We start from the raw sequence: 18,514 nt of genomic DNA, 5'->3' as shown, positions 1-18,514 counted from the left end.
GAGGCAGAGGCCGGCTGCCGTGCCCGCGGGGCTCACCTCGCCAGCATCAACTCGCCCGAGGAGCACGCCTTCATCACCGGTGTGGCCGCACCCCCCGAACCCCCTACCTCTGACTCCCCCCCACGCCACCATCCAAATTCCCGTCAGTGAGCTCCTCCGGCAAGCGAGGCTGCCTTGGCTGGGTCATATATCCCGCATGCCCAGCCACCGCATGCCCAAGCAGCTTCTGTCTGGCCGGTGCAGCCCTCCACCGGTGCAGCCTGTGATGGATTCAGCTTCAGATTCAATAATAAATGTAGTATTGCGGTTCTTGTGCTTGAGAGGTTAGTCCAATGTTCTTCATTGCAAGGCCCGCGGGCCACTGGCGGCCTTTAGTGCGGCCCCTGACGTGCGGCCCCCGGCAATACACAACATGTGAGAGAACACCCCCCATCATCGTGCTGCTGTCAAACCCAACAATGGTTTCACATGTGTGGCGGCCCTCACACTGATGATGTCTTATCGGCGAAAGTGGCCCCCCTCTGAACAGTAGTGAAGAACACTGGCTTCGTCATTGCTTTACAGGTTAGTAGATAATACAGCCTCATGTGAAAGTGGCTATTGACAAACCAGCCACACTAAACATGGCCAATGGGATATCTTTGACCCATCTGATGCAAAACTTAAGTCTAATCCAACACAAAAGTCTTGTATCATTAAATACAGAATGCCTGGAGCCATCCAATACAGAGCTGTTGTCACGTCATACACAGAGCTTATCACACTGGTTTGATTAATAGATTTAAACAACTCCACGCATTTGCTGTTCGCAAGTAACCAATCCATGACCTCTTCTCAATTCTAACCGAGCTGCAGTTAGAAATGGTTTGATTCATAATGTTGAACAATTCCACTAGTTTCTAACATTAATCTGGTAAATTGCGTGCCCTAATTTTGTTGTTTAAACACCGCAAGTTGTCGGCCACCAATCGATGACCTCTCCTCCATTGTAACGGAGCTGTCATTTGATTGTCCGGTTACTCATTGGGCCCGGCAGCGGCGCTGCCCGCACGAGCACGCAGGAGACAACGGCGAGCGCACGGTCGTCGCTGAGAGTGTGCTTCTGGTTAATCCTCTCCCAGGTCTCGCCGATGACTACCAGTGGATTGGACTCAACGACCGGGCGGTTGAGCGCGATTTCGTGTGGAGCGACGGCCTCCCGCTGGTAGGCCGAAACCGCCAAGCCTGGCGCCCGCCGCTCACGCCGCCGAGCCAGTTTGCGCCGGGCCCCCACAGTTCGCCTCCGGCTTTGGGGGTTATCGCACAGGGGGGGTACCACCAACTGCTCCTGCTTTAGAGCGGAGGACAAAGATGCGACGGCATCGCCATTCAGAGGCGTAAGTGTGCCGGGGGGCGCAGTTGTGGCCTCGAGTCGTACGTGTGACGATCAGCCGCGAATAGCCTTCCTTTATCGGAAGAGTTACTGACGAAAGGTCTTGCACCTGTCATGAAAGGAATCGCAGTCAGCAGGACTAGAGTCAGGAGCGATAAGGAGTTGACATTAGACTGAACACTTTTCACAGTCATCAGATAGAGGTGGGTAATGAATTCCAGAGTCTGGCAGTATGGAGCATAAAGAAGGCAGAGTCCCACAGGTACACGGTATGGATTATGAACGGGTATGGTGATTAGTCTGGCACAGCAGTCGGCAACTGGCTCTTTAAGTACCGCTTCGTGACGTTATTTATTAAGGATCCCTCTCGTGTTCACCAGAGTGCATTGCGGCTCTTGAAATATTGAGGTTTATTTGACCGAATTCGAAAAAAATGTCTCTTCTTGTTCTTTTCATTGCTGACCCCCTGGCCCAGCAGTAGGGGGTGTGGCGTGGGAGGATCTTAAGTTCAAGGAGGTATCAGCACAGAGCGTGGAGGAGGAGACAGTAGAGCGCCCTGTATGGCAGGGTCGGCAAGGGAGAGCAATTGGGACAGCGGCGAGTAGAGAGGGGAGTGATATGCGTAGAGGTCAACGATGTCAGAGCCTTCGGAAGAGCACCGGCTATAGAAGTACGCTCATTCATTGGCTTCTAGCACCTTGATAGAGAGAGGACCGCAGAGCTTTGGCGGAGGGGAATTTGGCGCCAGCTCACCACTTGGTTGCTGCCTTCCCGTTTGTGGCTCTTCCTGGCACCCCTGTGAGTCATTCTCCCTCTGCGAGGGTGAGCGAGTACTGGGCAGCGCGTTACAAGTTCACAATAATTACACTGACTTACAATATGCACGATAGAAATTCAGCCGGGTGTGTGCAGGTCAGTGACCCACAAAATATTTATGCGCACGGCATACCATTCGATATGTTAACTACCTCACCTGGTATACAGGAGATTGTGGGTTTGATCCAGACCCTGACGCCTGTTGTATATTTAGAGTTCGAGTGTTATCCTTGCGGTCGCGTGGATTTTTCTCCGGGTTCTCTGGACTTTTCCTCCACAATTAGAAACACGCGTTTAGAGTATTTGGCTGCTATGAATTTTCCGCATGATAAGCCACTTCGTATATAGCTCATTATCTGGTAAAATAAAAATAGATAATAGTGAAAGAGTGTTCCTCTTTCTTTGGCTGTGGCTACCAGTCACGTGCCACGTTTCCGGCCTATCAGCTCCTTCAGTGGGAAATTAAAACCTGCCAATATGACACCTCTTTTGAGCTCTGCCCACCAACATGCAATGAACACGTGCGTGTGTCTCGTCTGTGTCTCGTCTGTGTGTCTGTGAGGTCTACGAGAGCTGGCGGTCTGAGCAGCCGGACGGGGCAGCACCAGGTGGCGAGAACTGCGTGGTGATGATCTGGCATGAGGGCGGCAAGTGGAACGATGTGTCTTGCTCGTACCTATTCACCTCCACCTGCAAGAAAGAGCCCGGTGGGTGGATGCGTGTGTGAGTGTGTGTATCACTAACAGTGGGGAGCGGTGGTGCAGTGGTTAGGGCGCTGCGATACGAACCTGACCACCCAAGTTCGATTCCCGGTCACGGTCAACACCAGTGACGATTATCTGAACCGGTCCTAGGCCTCCCCTAAGTTGGACTCAGCCTTCGAATAAGTACCGAGTGCGCTGTGTAAACATTGCCGCCACTAGGGAGACAAAGGTGGCCGGGCGTGGTGTTGGCGACCCACCCCCTCCTGTGCCGTTGCCGGCTTCAATAGGTGCTCGCCAACAGCACTTGGTCCACCAGACTCCTAAAGGCTATAATGGAGATTCTTTGTCATCGTTGTTTCGTGTGAGCTGCTCAGGATCATTGCATATTGCTATCACGGTCAACTTCACCATCATAACTATGATAATTTACTACCAAATAGCCCAAACTGCGCCCCAACTCGGAAGCTAAGTCGGTGCGACGACTCGGCAACTTGGGATTGCCAAGTTCTTTGGGCCAGGGGCTGCGAGGTGACCCCGGGAGATGGCATTGCACTACTGCTGAATGTCACCGCCACATACGTGCGGGTTATTTCCAGGTACTCCAATTACCTCCTGCATTCTAAATACTCACAAATAAAATTAAACCAACATAGTGTTCCAGTACATTTGATTAAAAAAAAAGTAATTGAGACTCTGTGAGGTTTAGTTGGGAAAACATCGCATTCATATTATTATCATCATTACCATTCATATGATTTACAACCACCGCCGTCACCGATGATAAACTACCAACACAATCATCATCATCGCCATTCCAATGAGTGGGTTTATTGTAAACGAAGGAGTATGTCTACCTGTTGCAGCAAATGCTGCGCCTATTCACAGTATTCAATCATCACGGTATCCAATTCCTGTGTTATATAGTTTTGCGGCAACCAAGGACCCTTGTTTAACAGATACGGAGTCCTTAGCCATACACATCTGGCAGTTCACCAGCCATGAGTTCAAGCAAGCCTGACTCTGCTGATGAGACACTGATTGTCAAGACGTGGTGCGCAGTTTACTTCGCGTTGAACCGATGGTGTTGAAATGATGCACTCCCAGAAGGCCGTGGCTGACCTTTGTGTTTTTTCCTACGTGCAGGGAGAGAGAGAGATATGAAGGAGGCGTTTCGCCAGCTTATTTCTTTATTTACCGTGTGAGTTGGTGCAGGCTGCCAGGGGCACGTGGCTGGAAGGCCGCCCTCTCCTGCCCGATCCATGCTCGTGCATGTCCGGGGCGGGTGGGGGTACTGTGGTTGTAAAACGAAACAAAAACGAAACAAACCGCGTATTGTGTAAACTTAACTGTGTTTATTTTGATTTGAAGCTTTCGTGACTGCAGGAATCCATACTCTCCTTCCCCCCCTACTGCCGAGGCCTACTGTACACTACACTATACACTACACTATACACTACACTATACACTACTATACACTACACTATACACTACTATACACTACACTTTACACTACTATACACTACACTATACACTACACTATACACTACTATACAACCTCGTGCCACGGCAGATCTCTCGCCTACTTCAGCAGTTTCTTCTCGCTGTGATTGTCCCACCTGATGACGATTGCTTGTGTTGCGATCGAAACGTCGTGATCTATTATTTATTCTACCTACGTGACTTTACCGAAAGAACCAAAGAGTATTTTTATTTTACCAGGTAAAGCCCACTGAGCTATACGGATTTTTTTCAGAAGCGACTTCGCAATCACAAATGATAGCTCAACCAAGTGGCTTATCATCGTATGGGAATTTATTGCAGCCAAATACTTTAAACGCATGATGTTGATTCTAAATGTGGAGGGGAAAACCGGAGCACCCGGAGAAAAATCCACGCGACCATGGGGAGAGAAACATGCAAACTCCAAATATTCCGGAGGTGTCAGGGTCAGGATCAAACCCCCTCCTGTATACCAGGCAAGGTAGTTAACATCTCTTCACAGTGCGTCGGGGACTTAGCCCTTGGCTTACGTAACACTGATATTAACACATCTCTTACTCTCCAATCTAAGTCAATGTTAACGAATGAGTATTTTCACTTGCGTTGTTTTATGTAACTGGCCGCTAAATGTTTAGGTCATGTAACAATCGATCGGAACAACCATTTCACCCAAATTGACAAGGGGCAATCATTTGTGCGGTGACGCAGCCTTGGTGGGAGCACTTTGAGAGGTTCGTGGTTCGATTCCAGCGGTTGCCCTGGTTAATGCTGCGGTGTGTGTACTATCAATATACAACGTGCCGGCTGCTTCACAGTGAGTGGTGAGTGTTAAAGATCCCCTGACAAGAGTAGGCCCATTGCGTGCTGGCTTCATGGGTCCAAATTGACCAAATTCGAAAAAAATACCCCGCAAATTACCAATTTGGAATTATACATTGCAATCATTGACCCTTAATGGCAGTCTAATGCCCCAGGTCACTCTTGACAATTAGACTATTCTGGTCTCTTGAGTTTTCACCTGGTAACACAAAACCAACCTCCAATCATAGCCAAACAAACCCCCTCCAAAGTGTTATAAAATAAGAATAGGTTTTACACATGAATCATGTCTGCATTAACCACACGTACTTGTGTGGTTAATGCAGACATCACTACTTGCAAAAGGTTTCTATTTGGTGTTTGAACGTCTTAACACCTGTTTTATTGACAGAAAGGGTAAAACCTATTCTTATTTTTCATACTTTGATACTGGCAAAAAGGTATCTCCAAAGTGGCCTAATAACTGCATTTTCTGTGGATAAGTGCTCAATCACAGGATGGTGAAGGTGGGGAGCATACATGCCAGAGCATGGTGTATGATGTTTTTCTTTGCTGCCCTGTCCCTCTATTGACCACAACGTAGCCTCGCTGCAGCCTACGACAGCTGTTCTATAAGCAGTGGTCACCCAAGCAAACACTACCCAAGCCCAAGGTTTCTTAGCGTCCGAACATTTGACGAGACCGGGCACATTCCAGGCGATCCGACCATCGGCGACCGTGCACCAAATTCCCACGATGCCTTCATCTGCCGCTAACTGCTTGGCACGTGATTCTCCCCCCCCCCTCCTCCTCTGCTCGTTCCACCGTTCGCACGCAGATCACAGACGCGGGCGGAAGGAACGGTCGGCCCCCCGACGGCGCCTTCGACGTGCTCCAGACAGAACGCGGCCGCGCAAGGCCTCTCGCCACCACAATCACCGCCATCGCCTCCACGAGCACCACCACGGCGGTTGCAGACACACACACAACAGAGAGGCCGCGGACTGACGGCGCGCGAGCTGCCGAGCGGTGGCACCGAGTCCGATCGCGAGACTGGGGGAGGATGGTGCTAATTGAGCGTCGTCGGTGGCAAGGGCGTGAGCAGCTGTGGCTCGTGGTTCCGGTTTGAGGAGGTGGCAGCCTTCATCCTGGAGTTTCCACTCTTGGGTAATGTGAGCAGGCAAGGTAGAGCAGGCGAAACGAATGCGATGGCAGTGACTTGATCAGAACGCCCTCCATCAGACACAACTGCATTGACATCCATACAGCTTCCCAGGAGGAGGCTCGGTCTATTGGAATCCACACACCGGTGCTGTATTATTTATTATAATACTCTGAACTTCAGAATGCCGAGTAGTTGTTCACGACCTGCGAGCGTCACCTGGAAGTGAAAAGCCTGAAAATAAGTTTTCGTAGCCTTCTCGAACTGGAGCCACATGCACTGACAGACGTGAGACTATGCGGGTTAGGGAAGGTTTGTCTTGTCCGCTGTTTATTTTATAATTTTAAAATATATCATTTGCTACCCCATGCCTGCAGAGCATGGCTTATTGTGGGTTTAATTTGGCAGCTCACATGCAGTCCCTCGTCCATGCAGTTGCCTCAAAAGTGCCGCAATAGCCGCAGGCAAAAGGTGAAATGGGCTCGATGTGTTCACGAGGTGCAACCGTACCATGGCACTGAGCACGTGTTTAACATGAGATAAATAATAGAGCCAAACAGTAACATCATATTTTATCATCCACATACACTGTATTGTCTGCAGAAATCCAATCTGTCTTCAACTAGTCCATAATTCAAAGGCCAAAATAATAGAATTTCATAAAGTTCCGAGTCAGGGACAATTTTTTTTTATCGAAAATCAAAAACGAATACTCAACTTAGACTTTGTACAAGTATCTCAAGTCGTGCTTTACTGTCAGCTGTTCTGCTTATTGTATTCTATATACTTCATGTTAAAAGACTATGACATTTTATCGTGAACGAAACAACGTGTACAATTTTCAAAACCACACACAGTCTCTTGTGCCGAGGTTGGCTGAGCGGGGGATACAATGATCCCCCCCATCTCCAAGCTGAGCTTAAAGGACTGCACGTGGGTGGAGTGTGGCTGGCAGGGAGGGCCCTTTTAGTGCCACTGCACTGAACATGTCTGGAAACTTGTTGGTTTTTCAGAGCACTGTGTGGATAACGTGTTAACAAACTTATGGTGCTAGTTGGGATTTGGTGTGACAAAATAATCTAGCTCTAGATTGCAGCCATTTACATCTGGCAAGTCCTTGACAGTTACTGTATCATGAGCACAACGATTCAAAGCCAAAAAATATGTATAATTTAATAAAGCTCCAAGCATATTGCAATTTCTGTGAATGATGACCCCTCTCGGTAGAGACCCGAAGTTGTAATCAAAATAATTATGTATATGCCATTTATGTATAAATACAATAATGTATTCACATTTGTTGTGCTGTCCATTATATAGTATATGTATGTGTGAAATGTATGTACTCATTTATGGTGCTATATTATATTTCAATTGTTTTATGCCTTAGAGGTACACATAAGTGCACCACCAAAACGTCACCTGTTATGAACTTTGTCCACCATCACGTCCACTGACCACCACCATGTCAGCTCCGACCACCGGCATATCAGCTCTGACCACCAACATGTCTGTGGCGTCGAAAGTGACAAAGTGTTTGCTGTTTTGAAAATATGCTGTTGCAAAATAAACTGAATCTAAATATCATTCGACTTGTTAACATTCATATATCGGCGTGCATTTCATGTTTTAAGCCAGTGACCAAATGCCCCGGAATACCGCTTGACCTCGTCAAATCTCAGAATCGTAGGATATTTAAATCCCTCCCGAAGTGTTTCGATAGGTGGCCACCATGCATAACAGGCGTTACAGGTGACGGGGGGCAACGTGGGCAGCAGAGAGAAGTACAGCAAGACATATTGTTGTATTGTACACCTATGCCCCCCCCCACCACGTCTCATCCGTGTAGAGCAAGGGTCAACCCACAGGACCACGGTGGCGATATGTTACCGACCTCACCATGTAACAGGGGGTCGTGGGTTCGACCCTGGCGTCTGCTGTATATTTGGAGTTTGCGTGTCTCTCTCTACCCATGGTCGTATGGATTTTTCTCCGGGTCCTCCGGGTTTTCCCTCCACGTGTAGAATCATCACGCGTTTAGAGTATTTGGCTGCTATCAATTTCCACTTGATGATAGGCCATCTTCGTTGAGCTATCATTTGTGGCCAGGTCGCTTTTAAATAAGAGCTACGTAGCTTAGTGGGTCTTACCTGGCAAAATAAAATATACAGAGTTAAAATAACAGTGGGACCCTTACCTCCTATGCCCACAGTGGATTGACTGAACGACTCTTATCAATGACATATTAAACTAATACATTTTTCAGGTGTAACTTGACCCGTATTTATTTTTCAACTTAACTTTTACCTGGCTTGTGAATAACAACATTCACGTCACTGCACTCACGTGCCGAGCATTTAAATGATGACGCGCGTGGCAAAGTTAAACTCACAAATGTATTTTAATTCTTGAGGCGTATTATCACAACACGATATCGCCGTGGAAGTAAAACCCAACCCGCACAAGCGAAAATAAAACTTTATCCCTTGGTAATCAGTCGACCTCGACTCCCCAACGCCACCTTGGGCTTTTATGCCCTCGCGGCCTGGCAGTGGCCCTCGAACCCCGGCCGAGTTTCAGGCGCAGAGCGGGGGGCGCGACGGGGCCTGCAGAGCCAACCTTCCACATTCCGTACAGCGCATGTGCGCGCCCCCGCGCAGCGCGGGCTTCCGATTGGTTCGCGTGCCCAGGGGGGCGTCGCGCCCGCGTAGACGATTGGCTTGGTGTGGGCCACACCGAGAGGAGCGCGGCCAATCAGAGGCGTCCCGAGGGCAGGCTCCGTCTAAGCTGACTGGGAAATTAAACGCGCCCGTCAGCGAGTCCGTGTCGGCCCAGCTGCGTCGTCCTCGTTCGGCGCTCCACGTTCCAGTTTCTTGCTCAAAGTTGTTCGCGCGCTCGAGTCGATCGCCGCTACAGACGCGTCTCGTCCGTCCGGCGCGAGCGAGGCTTTGATTGCCATGAGCGCGAAGGATCTTCGCTAGGCAGAGTTATCGTTAAGAGCGGCGGGCAGGAGCAGGAGGCTCGTTTAGTCGGCGGCGCACTTCGCCGCTAATTATTCTCATCGTCGTCGTCGTCCTCATCATTTGTACGATCGACTCGGCTTCCGTTTCATGAAAGTGCCTGATTCTGTGCGAGCAAGTCGGTTGACGGCATCGCCGCTGCTCTGAGGCGCCGTGGAGGGAGGAGGGGACGGCGCGATGGCCGGAGACCTGCACGGCGGTGAGGATGGTCGTCGCACCGCCACGGCAGTAAACACTCGGGCTGTTTCATTATACAGCAGCGTGCACACTCTTGCCTCGTAACCCATAGCTAGTATCACACGCTGCTCCATCGTCTCCCTCGACAATGCGACGTCGTCTGGGAGAGTCCGAAGTTGTAAGTTCCCAGGCGCCACGCCGCACGTGGCCGCCGTGTTGACGTGCGCGCCGCGCAGCGCGGACTCGACTTTGGGTTCTCTGCTGAAGTTCGCGACTCGCCGTGCGCCTGGGACCTTCTTCCACGAACCCCGGGACCTTCCTCCACAAACCCTGGGACCTTCTTCCACGAACCCTGGGACCTTCCTCCACAAACCCTGGGACATTCCTCCACAAACCCTGGGACCTTCTTCCACCAACCCTGGGACCTCCTTCCACAAACCCTGGGACCTTCCTCCACAAACCCTGGGACCTTCCTCCACAAACCCTGGGACCTTCCTCCACAAACCCTGGGACCTTCCTCCACAAACCCTGGGACCTTCCTCCACAAACCCTGGGACCTTCCTCCACAAACCCTGGGACCTTCCTCCACAAACCCTGGGACATTCCTCCACAAACCCTGGGACCTTCCTCCACAAACCCTGGGACCTTCCTCCACAAACCATGAGACCTTCCTCCACAAACCCTGGGACCTTCCACAAACCCTGGGACCTTCCACAAACCCTGGGACCTTCTTCCACAAACCCTGGGACCTTTCTCCACAAACTCTGGGACCTCCTTTCACAAACCCTGGGACCTTCGTCCACAAACCCTGGGACCTCCTTTCACAAACCCTGGGACCTCCTTCCACAAACCCTGGCCGAGCCGTCGGCGTGATGAAGTGTGGGTAAACAACCACAAATCACCAACTGGATTGGCAAAAGGGCCGCACGTTAATATTTGTTTGTTCCTCAATTTGTGAAATGTGTCTTAAGCGTCGCTTTAGCCGCTCTGGAGAGATGGTGAATAGTACTGTGTAGTTTTAGTTAGGTGAGTTGTGATATCACTAACCGACTCCGCACGCTGGTGGTGGTCGGCATTGACCAGGTGTTAGTCGGTGTGCTGGTGGTCGGCATTGACCAGGTGTTAGTCGGTGTGCTATCCGGTAAGTGCGCTGTGCATGAGGCCTCCCATATTACAGCCTCATCATCGATATCATCCGTGTCATCATCCGCCGACAGATGTGTACATTGGTATCACCGTCTCGGACACTGTTGCGGCTCAAAATGAGCAGCTTCTCAACCGGACAGTTGTATTCTGTGCACAACACGGGCGTGACCACCATCGCCACTGCCGTGGTCGTGTTTTAAGGTCGACGAAGCGCAATAAAACAGCGCAGTGCCGACATTTCGCTTCGTAACTTCCTCCTTTCATTTAGCGTCGAAGCACAAGACAAAGATCCCCCGTATAGCCTCAACAGACTGTAGGGGCAAGTGCTGTTAGCGAGCACCTATGACGGCCGGAACTGAGTTTTAACGATGGGGTGGGTGGCCAGCACCACGCCCGGCCGTCTTTGTCTCCCCAGTGGCGATGTTTACACCGCACAAGGTACTAGGGGAAGCTCAGCACATGATTTCCACCTTCCAATCCAATTAGCGTTGAGGCACGTACTTATCAACACACGCATTCTGTTAAGCCCGCCTCGCTGGATTGGCAAGACGCGATTCTTGCCAGGCACGCGGGTTAGAAACGTCGCGTTTTGCCCATTTACTTGCGCAGACAGCTTTGCCCCCGCCGCCTGTAAAGCAAACAGCTGGGGCCAAACAAGGCCGCTTGGCAGCTTCGTCCCCCCCCCCCGTCGCATCACCGCGACCCATTTACTTCGTGACGCGTGGGACCATCTGCTGCTGCTGCTGCCCCCTCTCTCTCCGTGCGGACGCCACCCGCTGCTGCGGCGCAGGATGTTCTGTGATCCAGCGGTCTTGCGAGGTGGTGGTATGGGGGGGGGGTTTGGGTGGGGGTCCAGGAAGAAGCGTCGATGCTGTTGTTGGCTGACACAGATTGGTGGCCATCGTGGCAGCACAGCACGCAGGGTGATCTGTGCGCACACGTGTTGAGAGTTATTGCCTCGTAAGCGGGAGTTTTCTACGGTGTCCTCGCGCATTGCAATGTTAAAACAAAAGTACATAACGTGCAGGCCGTGGCCAATCCATGAATGGCTCGAGTACACTCCTCCATCGCGGATGGAACATGCAGGATAATGCATTTAGATTTGACCAAACATCCCAGTGCTGGACAGCTCATCGTGTTTTTAGATTTCGCGAAGCCGCACTGGAGAAAAAAATCTAAGCACTGCCGCGCTATTATTTTCCGCGATGCATTTTCGGATTGTACCGCATGTCGTTTGGAGTGATGTCTGACGTTCTGTGCCATTCTGCTGGATAGCTTCACTAACAAAATCATTTCATTTCCTAAAGAAGCTCTCGGAACGTGGAGTTAAACGTCGGACTCCGTGTCGCACACAACACACGGGACAACCCCGAAAAAACATTAGGCCGTACAGTGCAACAGCGAACAATAAACCCACGAAGCACTTTTACATTTCTGTTCTTTTTATTGCTGTTACAGCTCAGCTGGCAGGTCCACCCAGCGCCTGGTCGTGACCTGTGGTGGCCGCTTCTTGGGGCCACATTCTTTGCGGTGTTTGCGTTGCGCGCCCGGCGTGGGTCACGGTGGAACCACGGCCACCACCCGCATTTTATTTCAACACTTGGGGGAGATAAGAATATCTCCGCAGGTGCAGAGCGGGCAATTCAAAGCCCCTTTCCCCAGGACCGTTCAGTGTTTGTGCGGACGTGTGGCATTTCGCGCGGCCGCCTCACGCCGCTTTGCTTGTGTTTGGCCGGTGCAATATGTGGAAACTGTACACAGCACTCGGTGATAGCGATGGTGAAAAACTGCTGGCCCAATATTACAGCGGAGTTGCCAGCAGACCTTGGCGCTGGCAGCAGGGACGTTTGTGTTAGCGCTTATGTCTTTGGCATCTGGCTGCGTTGGCTTCAGTGTACACTGCCTTCTCCCCACACATGCTTGGCCTTATTTGATATTTAGTCCCTTCAATGTGGCCCATGGAATGAGACTTGTCACACCGTGCTTGCCGAGTGAAATAATGTTTGCATCGGAAGCAAAACGGTTGGCTATGTACGGTGCGAAAGAAGTTCAATATATGTACAGATGCAGTGAATTTGTAGTAAAAATGTGCAGGTGAAGAGCAGGATTAGTTCATTTGAATAATTTCACTTGTGTTGCGTACCACATTTATTATATTAGGGATGTATTTGCCCAATTTCAGAAGCCAAGAAATGTTGAGCCTGGATAATGCTTGGAACACAAACAAACAGGGCTGTCAAATGGGGTGCTTGGCTACCTGTTGGGCCAAAGAGGGCATTTCAACAAAATCCATTGTTGTGTACTTCTATGCTCCTACGTCTATGCTCGCCCGTCTTCACCAACCCACACTAACCAGCATCGTTAATGATGGACAATTGACCCCCACGACCTGTTCAGCATTGAAGGCCCTGTTCCAACACTTAATTCACGAAGGGCTGAACATTATTTTGTTATTATCATCAGATATACGCATCCCTGTGGGTGTAAATTTCTACCGTGCCGTTTTGTGTAAGCCTGAGCTCTCACATGCATCATCGCTTTGTGTGAAAATCAATGCTGGCTGTGACACAGGAGTATGGGGGGAGGGGATGTTGCTGCTGCATCCTGCCCACTCCGGCAGCCTTTGGCCAATGTAATCGTGAGAAACGGCTGATAATGCTGTTTGCTAACCCTTTATAATGCACTCCGGTTGCACCATCGCCCACCAGCCAGACCCCACTTATTACGGAGGTGGTTGAGTACCATTTCCGTCCTGGTGGTGAGCACGAGCAAGCTTGGTGGTGAACACGAGGTGCACGCTGGTTGCCTGGGGCACCGCGCGTGCCAGTTTGTCGGTGCAGGTCTCGCCTCTGTGAGATGGAAGTTGTCACAGTTAAAGTGAATGTGGCTTGAAATAAACTTGCTGGGCCCTATGCGCTGTTATCAATTCGGTTTCAAACGTGTGTTCCGCAAGTTGCCCGTTGGTGTTATTTCGTTAAGGCATGAAGAAGTTCACACTTGGAACTCTCACAGTGAGCAGTTCGCCTGCTTGTGTTCGAGAATGGGCCTGGATTATTCCATAACAAAACCATATCTTAAGAACGGACATTTCCTGAAATATCACCAACTTGGGATATTTTTTTCTTTGTTGACGAGTGAGTATTTTTGTTAATATCTTCAAATGCCTCAGTACATACTCGGGACACATCTCTTATGTCTTGAAAATAGTGTTTGTGTCACATCAGTTTAAACACATTTGAAACATTTTCGGTGTTAGAAATATGTCAAGTGAAATGACAAACTAAATTAAGAGAATGGGATTTCACCCTAGGGTTGTAAAAACTGAATACAATACAATGTGGATTTATATAGCATGCAATTGCATCTCTAGATGCTGTACAAAAAAAGTGGGTATATTTATTTTAGAGAGACATGTAGTCAGTCAAAAACAGAAAAAAAGGACATTGCACACATGGTTGGGGGAAGGGAGCTCGATAACATGGGACAACAAAAGAAAATGAACGACTTCCCACTGGGAAAGGTTTGACTGCCTCGATAATAATCCCTGCCTGCTGGAACACACGCAAGGATTATTTTGTGGTGGCGCTGGCTCAGTGTTCTTGCATGCCATCATCACCCTGAATCGCTCGGTCAAGACGGTGGCCAATTTTGTCATCGGTCTTTTCGTTTGGAAAGGCTGTTCCTCTTGCGGTGACTCCATGCCGATTTAACGAGTGCCCTCCGCCTCCGCAGAGAGGGTCCCGCTGCCCAAGCACATGATCGAGAACAGCATGTTTGAAGATGACGACGAGGAGGAGGAAGATGAGGAGGCCGATGCAGGGATGCCCAATGTCGACCCGGGCGCCGACCCGGCCCTCGGCAACAGCGTGGCGCTGTCGTCCCCACGCACGCTCGCCGCCAGCTCCGTGCCGCTCTACACTCAGCACCCTCTCATCAGCAGCGGCGGCGGCGGGGGTGCCGATAGACCGACGGCGCCGGAGGACGACGGCCGGCCCCACACGCTGTCGCGACTGCCAATCTACGCCGGGGACCCCGACGAGTTCGACGAAGACTTTGACGACGACAACGAGGAGTCATCGCGCAGGCTGCTGGGTGCCGCCTTCTTCAACCGCGACCCCGACGAGCCGAGGTCGGGGCGCGGCCCGGGCGGCAGGGCGGCGCCGTCGTCGGGGCCCGGCGGCTCGGACGGGCCCGGCGTGCAGCTCTGCTGCCAGCAGATGAGCCCCCGCACGCTCATGTTCTGCGCTGCGGGCGTCATCGGCGTCATCGTGGTCATCGGAATCGCGCTGTCTTACGTGCCCTGCGCGCTGGGCGTTGGCAACGGCTGCGCCAGCAGCAACGGCAGTGCCGCCGGCGATGATCACGACCACCACGGCGGCACGACGCCGAGCGGTGCGGGCAACGCGACGTTCCCCTTCACGGCCGACGGAGAGGTTTTCCCCTGGGCGGACGATCGACTTCCGAGGTCCGTGCGGCCGTTGCACTACCACCTGTGCCTGCACCCCAACCTGACGACGCTGGACGTGGAGGGATACGTCAGTGTGTGGCTGTTGGTGGATGAGAGCACGGACCACGTGGTGCTGCACGCAAATAACCTCACCATCACGGAATCCACCCTTGTGCCTGCTGATGGAGCTCCGGGTACGCCGGCAAGCGCCGGGGTCCATGCACACACAGCACTGCGCCGCGCCACATTGTTCTTCGTTTTTTGTGCGTCTCGCGCATGTGCGACACCCATGTGTGGTTATTGGTTTGTCTGGCCTGCCCTACTTCGCCAGGCTGACATTGCTTCTGTTGGCGCAGCAGGTGGCGGTGCCGATGGATCATTGGTGGCGAAGCTGCTGCGCTATGAGCCACGCGACCAGCTGATGGTTTGCACCCGCAAGCCTCTGACGCAAGGCCAGATATACTTGCTCAACATCACCTTCACCGGGCGCCTGTCCACCAGTTTCCTCGGCTTCTACCGCAGCACTTACCGCGCCGAGGACGGCAGTGATCGGTGAGGCGAGGTGGGGTTTACCCCCCACCCCCTTCTCTCACCGTGAGCGGCGGCACAGCCTTTGATTTTGTACGGTTGCGATGTCGCGGCGGATATGTCGCACGATTGCTACAGTGGCTGGCGACAGAGCGTGCGCGGTTTGGCTGTCCCTAGACCGCTGGCGGTGACACAGTTTGAGCCGACGTCTGCACGCGAGTCCTTCCCGTGCTTCGACGAGCCCGACTTCAAGGCCTCGTTCGACATCAGCATCGTGCGCGACGCCGCGCACACCACGCTCTCCAACATGCCCCTGGTGCGACACGCACGCACACACACATACAAGACCAAGACACGAATCCCTTGTATAGCCTTAACAGACTGTTGGAACAAGTGCTGTTAGCGAGTAGCATCTACGAAGGCCCGCGTGGCACATGAGGGGGTGGGTGGCCAGCACCACGCCCGGCCGCCTTTGTCTCCCCAGTCGCACCAGGTGCTCATTTGAGGCTGGGTCGATCGAGGGAAGGCCCAGGACCAGTTCAGATTATGGCGAGTGGTTTTGATCGTGACCAGGAATCCAACTCGGGTTGCTGGATTTGTAGCGCAGCACGCGAACCGCTCTAGTACCGCGATGCGCGCACACACTCACGTTCAAATGCAGACGTGCGGATGCACGCACGCTAACAATACTCGCACAACTATGCATACGCAGCCATGTATGGAAACACTTGCACGTGCATTGTGCACACGTGCATTGTACGCATGCAAACACAAGCGCACAGGTCCCCCGTTCAGTATCGTATATTCAAAGCAAGTATATGTGCATAGATGCACACGCGTGCATGCGGACGTGAACCTGCGTGCAGGCGATACACGCTCATGCGCTTACTTACATATATACACGGACGTGCGCGAAGAGCACACAAAGGCCTTGACCGAGTAAATTATCTGCCTTGGGCGATGAACGCTGCCCCATACAAGATATGTGAAGCCCTCGTGAGAGAATAGTCTTGTTTTGTAAAGTAACCTTTGCAGAAACAATTTTTTTGCGATGCCTACTGACCTCTTTAGTTGTGCCCAAGCAACAGGGAGGGTGGTTGATATTGTTCCAATCCACTTGCTTATATAATGCATTTTGGCCCAGATGCCGCATAAAAATGTTAAATAATTTATTATATTGCTGGTGTAGACAATTTTCTGGTTTTCCACCCACTGGCCCCCATGGTGGCTAGGAGATGTTAACTACCTGGCATGGTATACATGACGTCGTGGGTTCAATCCTGACCCTACACCTGTATATTTGGAGGTTGCATGTTCTCCCCGTGATGGCGTGGATTGTTCTCCGAGTCCTCCGGTTTTTCCCCTCCACAGCCAGTGGGTGAGGCTAACTGCGTTGCCCCAGGAGACAGTGAGTGAGGATGACTGCGTTAGTCCAGGAGTCAGTGGGTGAGGCTCACTGCGTTAGTCCAGGAGTCAGTGGGTGAGGCTCACTGCGTTAGTCCAGGAGTCAGTGGGTGAGGCTCACTGCGTTAGTCCAGGAGATAGTGGGTGAGGCTCACTGCGTTAGTCCAGGAGTCAGTGGGTGAGGCTCACTGCGTTAGTCCAGGAGTCAGTGGGTGAGGCTCATTGCGTTAGTCCAGGAGTCAGTGGGTGAGGATGACTGCGTTAGTCCAGGAGTCAGTGGGTGAGGCTCACTGCATTAGTCCAGGAGCCAGTGGGTGAGGCTCACTGCATTAGTCCAGGAGTCAGTGGGTGAAGCTCACTGCATTAGTCCAGGAGTCGGTGGGTGAGGCTCACTGCGTTAGTCCAGGAGACGGTGGGTGAGGCTCACTACGTTAGTCCAGGAGTCAGTGGGTGAGGCTGACTACATGAATTTGAGCACCTCCCATGCTGTTGTGCGTGGGTGCGCCTGTGCACAGGAATGTGGGAAGCGGTAGCGTCGTGGGTAACGTGCTGTGCTGTGAACTTGGCGACACAAGTTTGATTCCCGGTCACGGCCAACAACGGTGATGGATATATGTGAACCGGTCTTGTATCTCCCCGAGGTCGACTCGGCCCAAAATGAAGAGCTGGTGCGGTGTATAAATATCAGCACTGGAGAGACAAAAGCAGCAGGGCATGGTGTTGACCACCCACCCCCTTGTGTGCGGCACCAGCCCTAACAAGTGTTCCTTAACAGCACTTCAACATTTTGTTAAAGGCTATTTGGGGGATCTTGTTCTTTGTACACTGGTGTGGTGCTGGCCTTACCCCGCTGCATGCTGCGCACGCTTGGGCTTAATTTCTTGCTGAAGAAATTCTTGGTCGCTCGTAGGCTGCATTAGCTGGCAGGTGACTAGTCGTGGCCACAGCTATAGCCAGAGGGATACTGGATGTGGTGTGCCGAGTGCAGAAATATATTCTGGGTCGCTGACCCAGACAGGCGGGCTGAAATGAAGCTCTGGTGCTCACTGCTGTATGTATGTTGAACTTCTGTCGCACCGTAAGTAGACAACCATGCTAATCAGAGGTGCAGGGGAAGGACAACAAACAAAACATAAAAAGCAGTTCTAACAAAATAAGTTTCAATTTTAATTTAAAACTGCGTAACTTCAGTGGCTTCCTAATATTGGAAGGGAGAGGGTTCCAAACGGCCACAAAAGTGCATCTGAAAGCGCGTGTTGCAGTGGCCATCTTTGTCCGATGGTTAGCCAAAAGCCAATGTGAGGATGACCAGAGAGTTTGGGTGTAATGGTTCTTGCCCCAACCAAGCACAAGCCGGCCAGACGGATGTGAAGGCTTGTGTTTGAGGTGCCGCAGTTGCGAAATGTTAACTACCTCACCTGGTATACAGGAGTTCATGGG

The 18,514-nt window shown here is 51.6% G+C and overlaps 1 protein-coding gene across 3 annotated transcripts in view; it reads left to right on the top strand.

Moving 5' to 3' along the window:
- The first annotated feature begins 9,134 nt into the window (after positions 1 to 9,134).
- Positions 9,135 to 18,514, top strand: part of LOC144945989 (endoplasmic reticulum aminopeptidase 1-like) — a 37,500-nt gene continuing 28,120 nt past the window's right edge. For 2 of the 3 annotated variants that reach the window (XM_078874702.1, XM_078874699.1), the window contains exons 1-4: positions 9,135 to 9,571; positions 14,428 to 15,336; positions 15,499 to 15,694; positions 15,848 to 15,986. In XM_078874702.1, the coding sequence (XP_078730828.1) occupies positions 9,550 to 9,571; positions 14,428 to 15,336; positions 15,499 to 15,694; positions 15,848 to 15,986 (1,266 nt within the window). In that variant the 5' untranslated portion in view covers positions 9,135 to 9,549. The remainder of the gene's footprint in view (positions 9,572 to 14,427; positions 15,337 to 15,498; positions 15,695 to 15,847; positions 15,987 to 18,514) is intronic. The other variant, XM_078874701.1, reaches the window with a different exon arrangement.

Source organism: Lampetra fluviatilis, chromosome 39 (genome assembly GCF_964198595.1).
Source record: "Lampetra fluviatilis chromosome 39, kcLamFluv1.1, whole genome shotgun sequence".
NCBI classification, from domain to species: domain Eukaryota; kingdom Metazoa; phylum Chordata; class Hyperoartia; order Petromyzontiformes; family Petromyzontidae; genus Lampetra; species Lampetra fluviatilis.
This window is presented reverse-complemented; position numbering and strand designations above follow the sequence as displayed.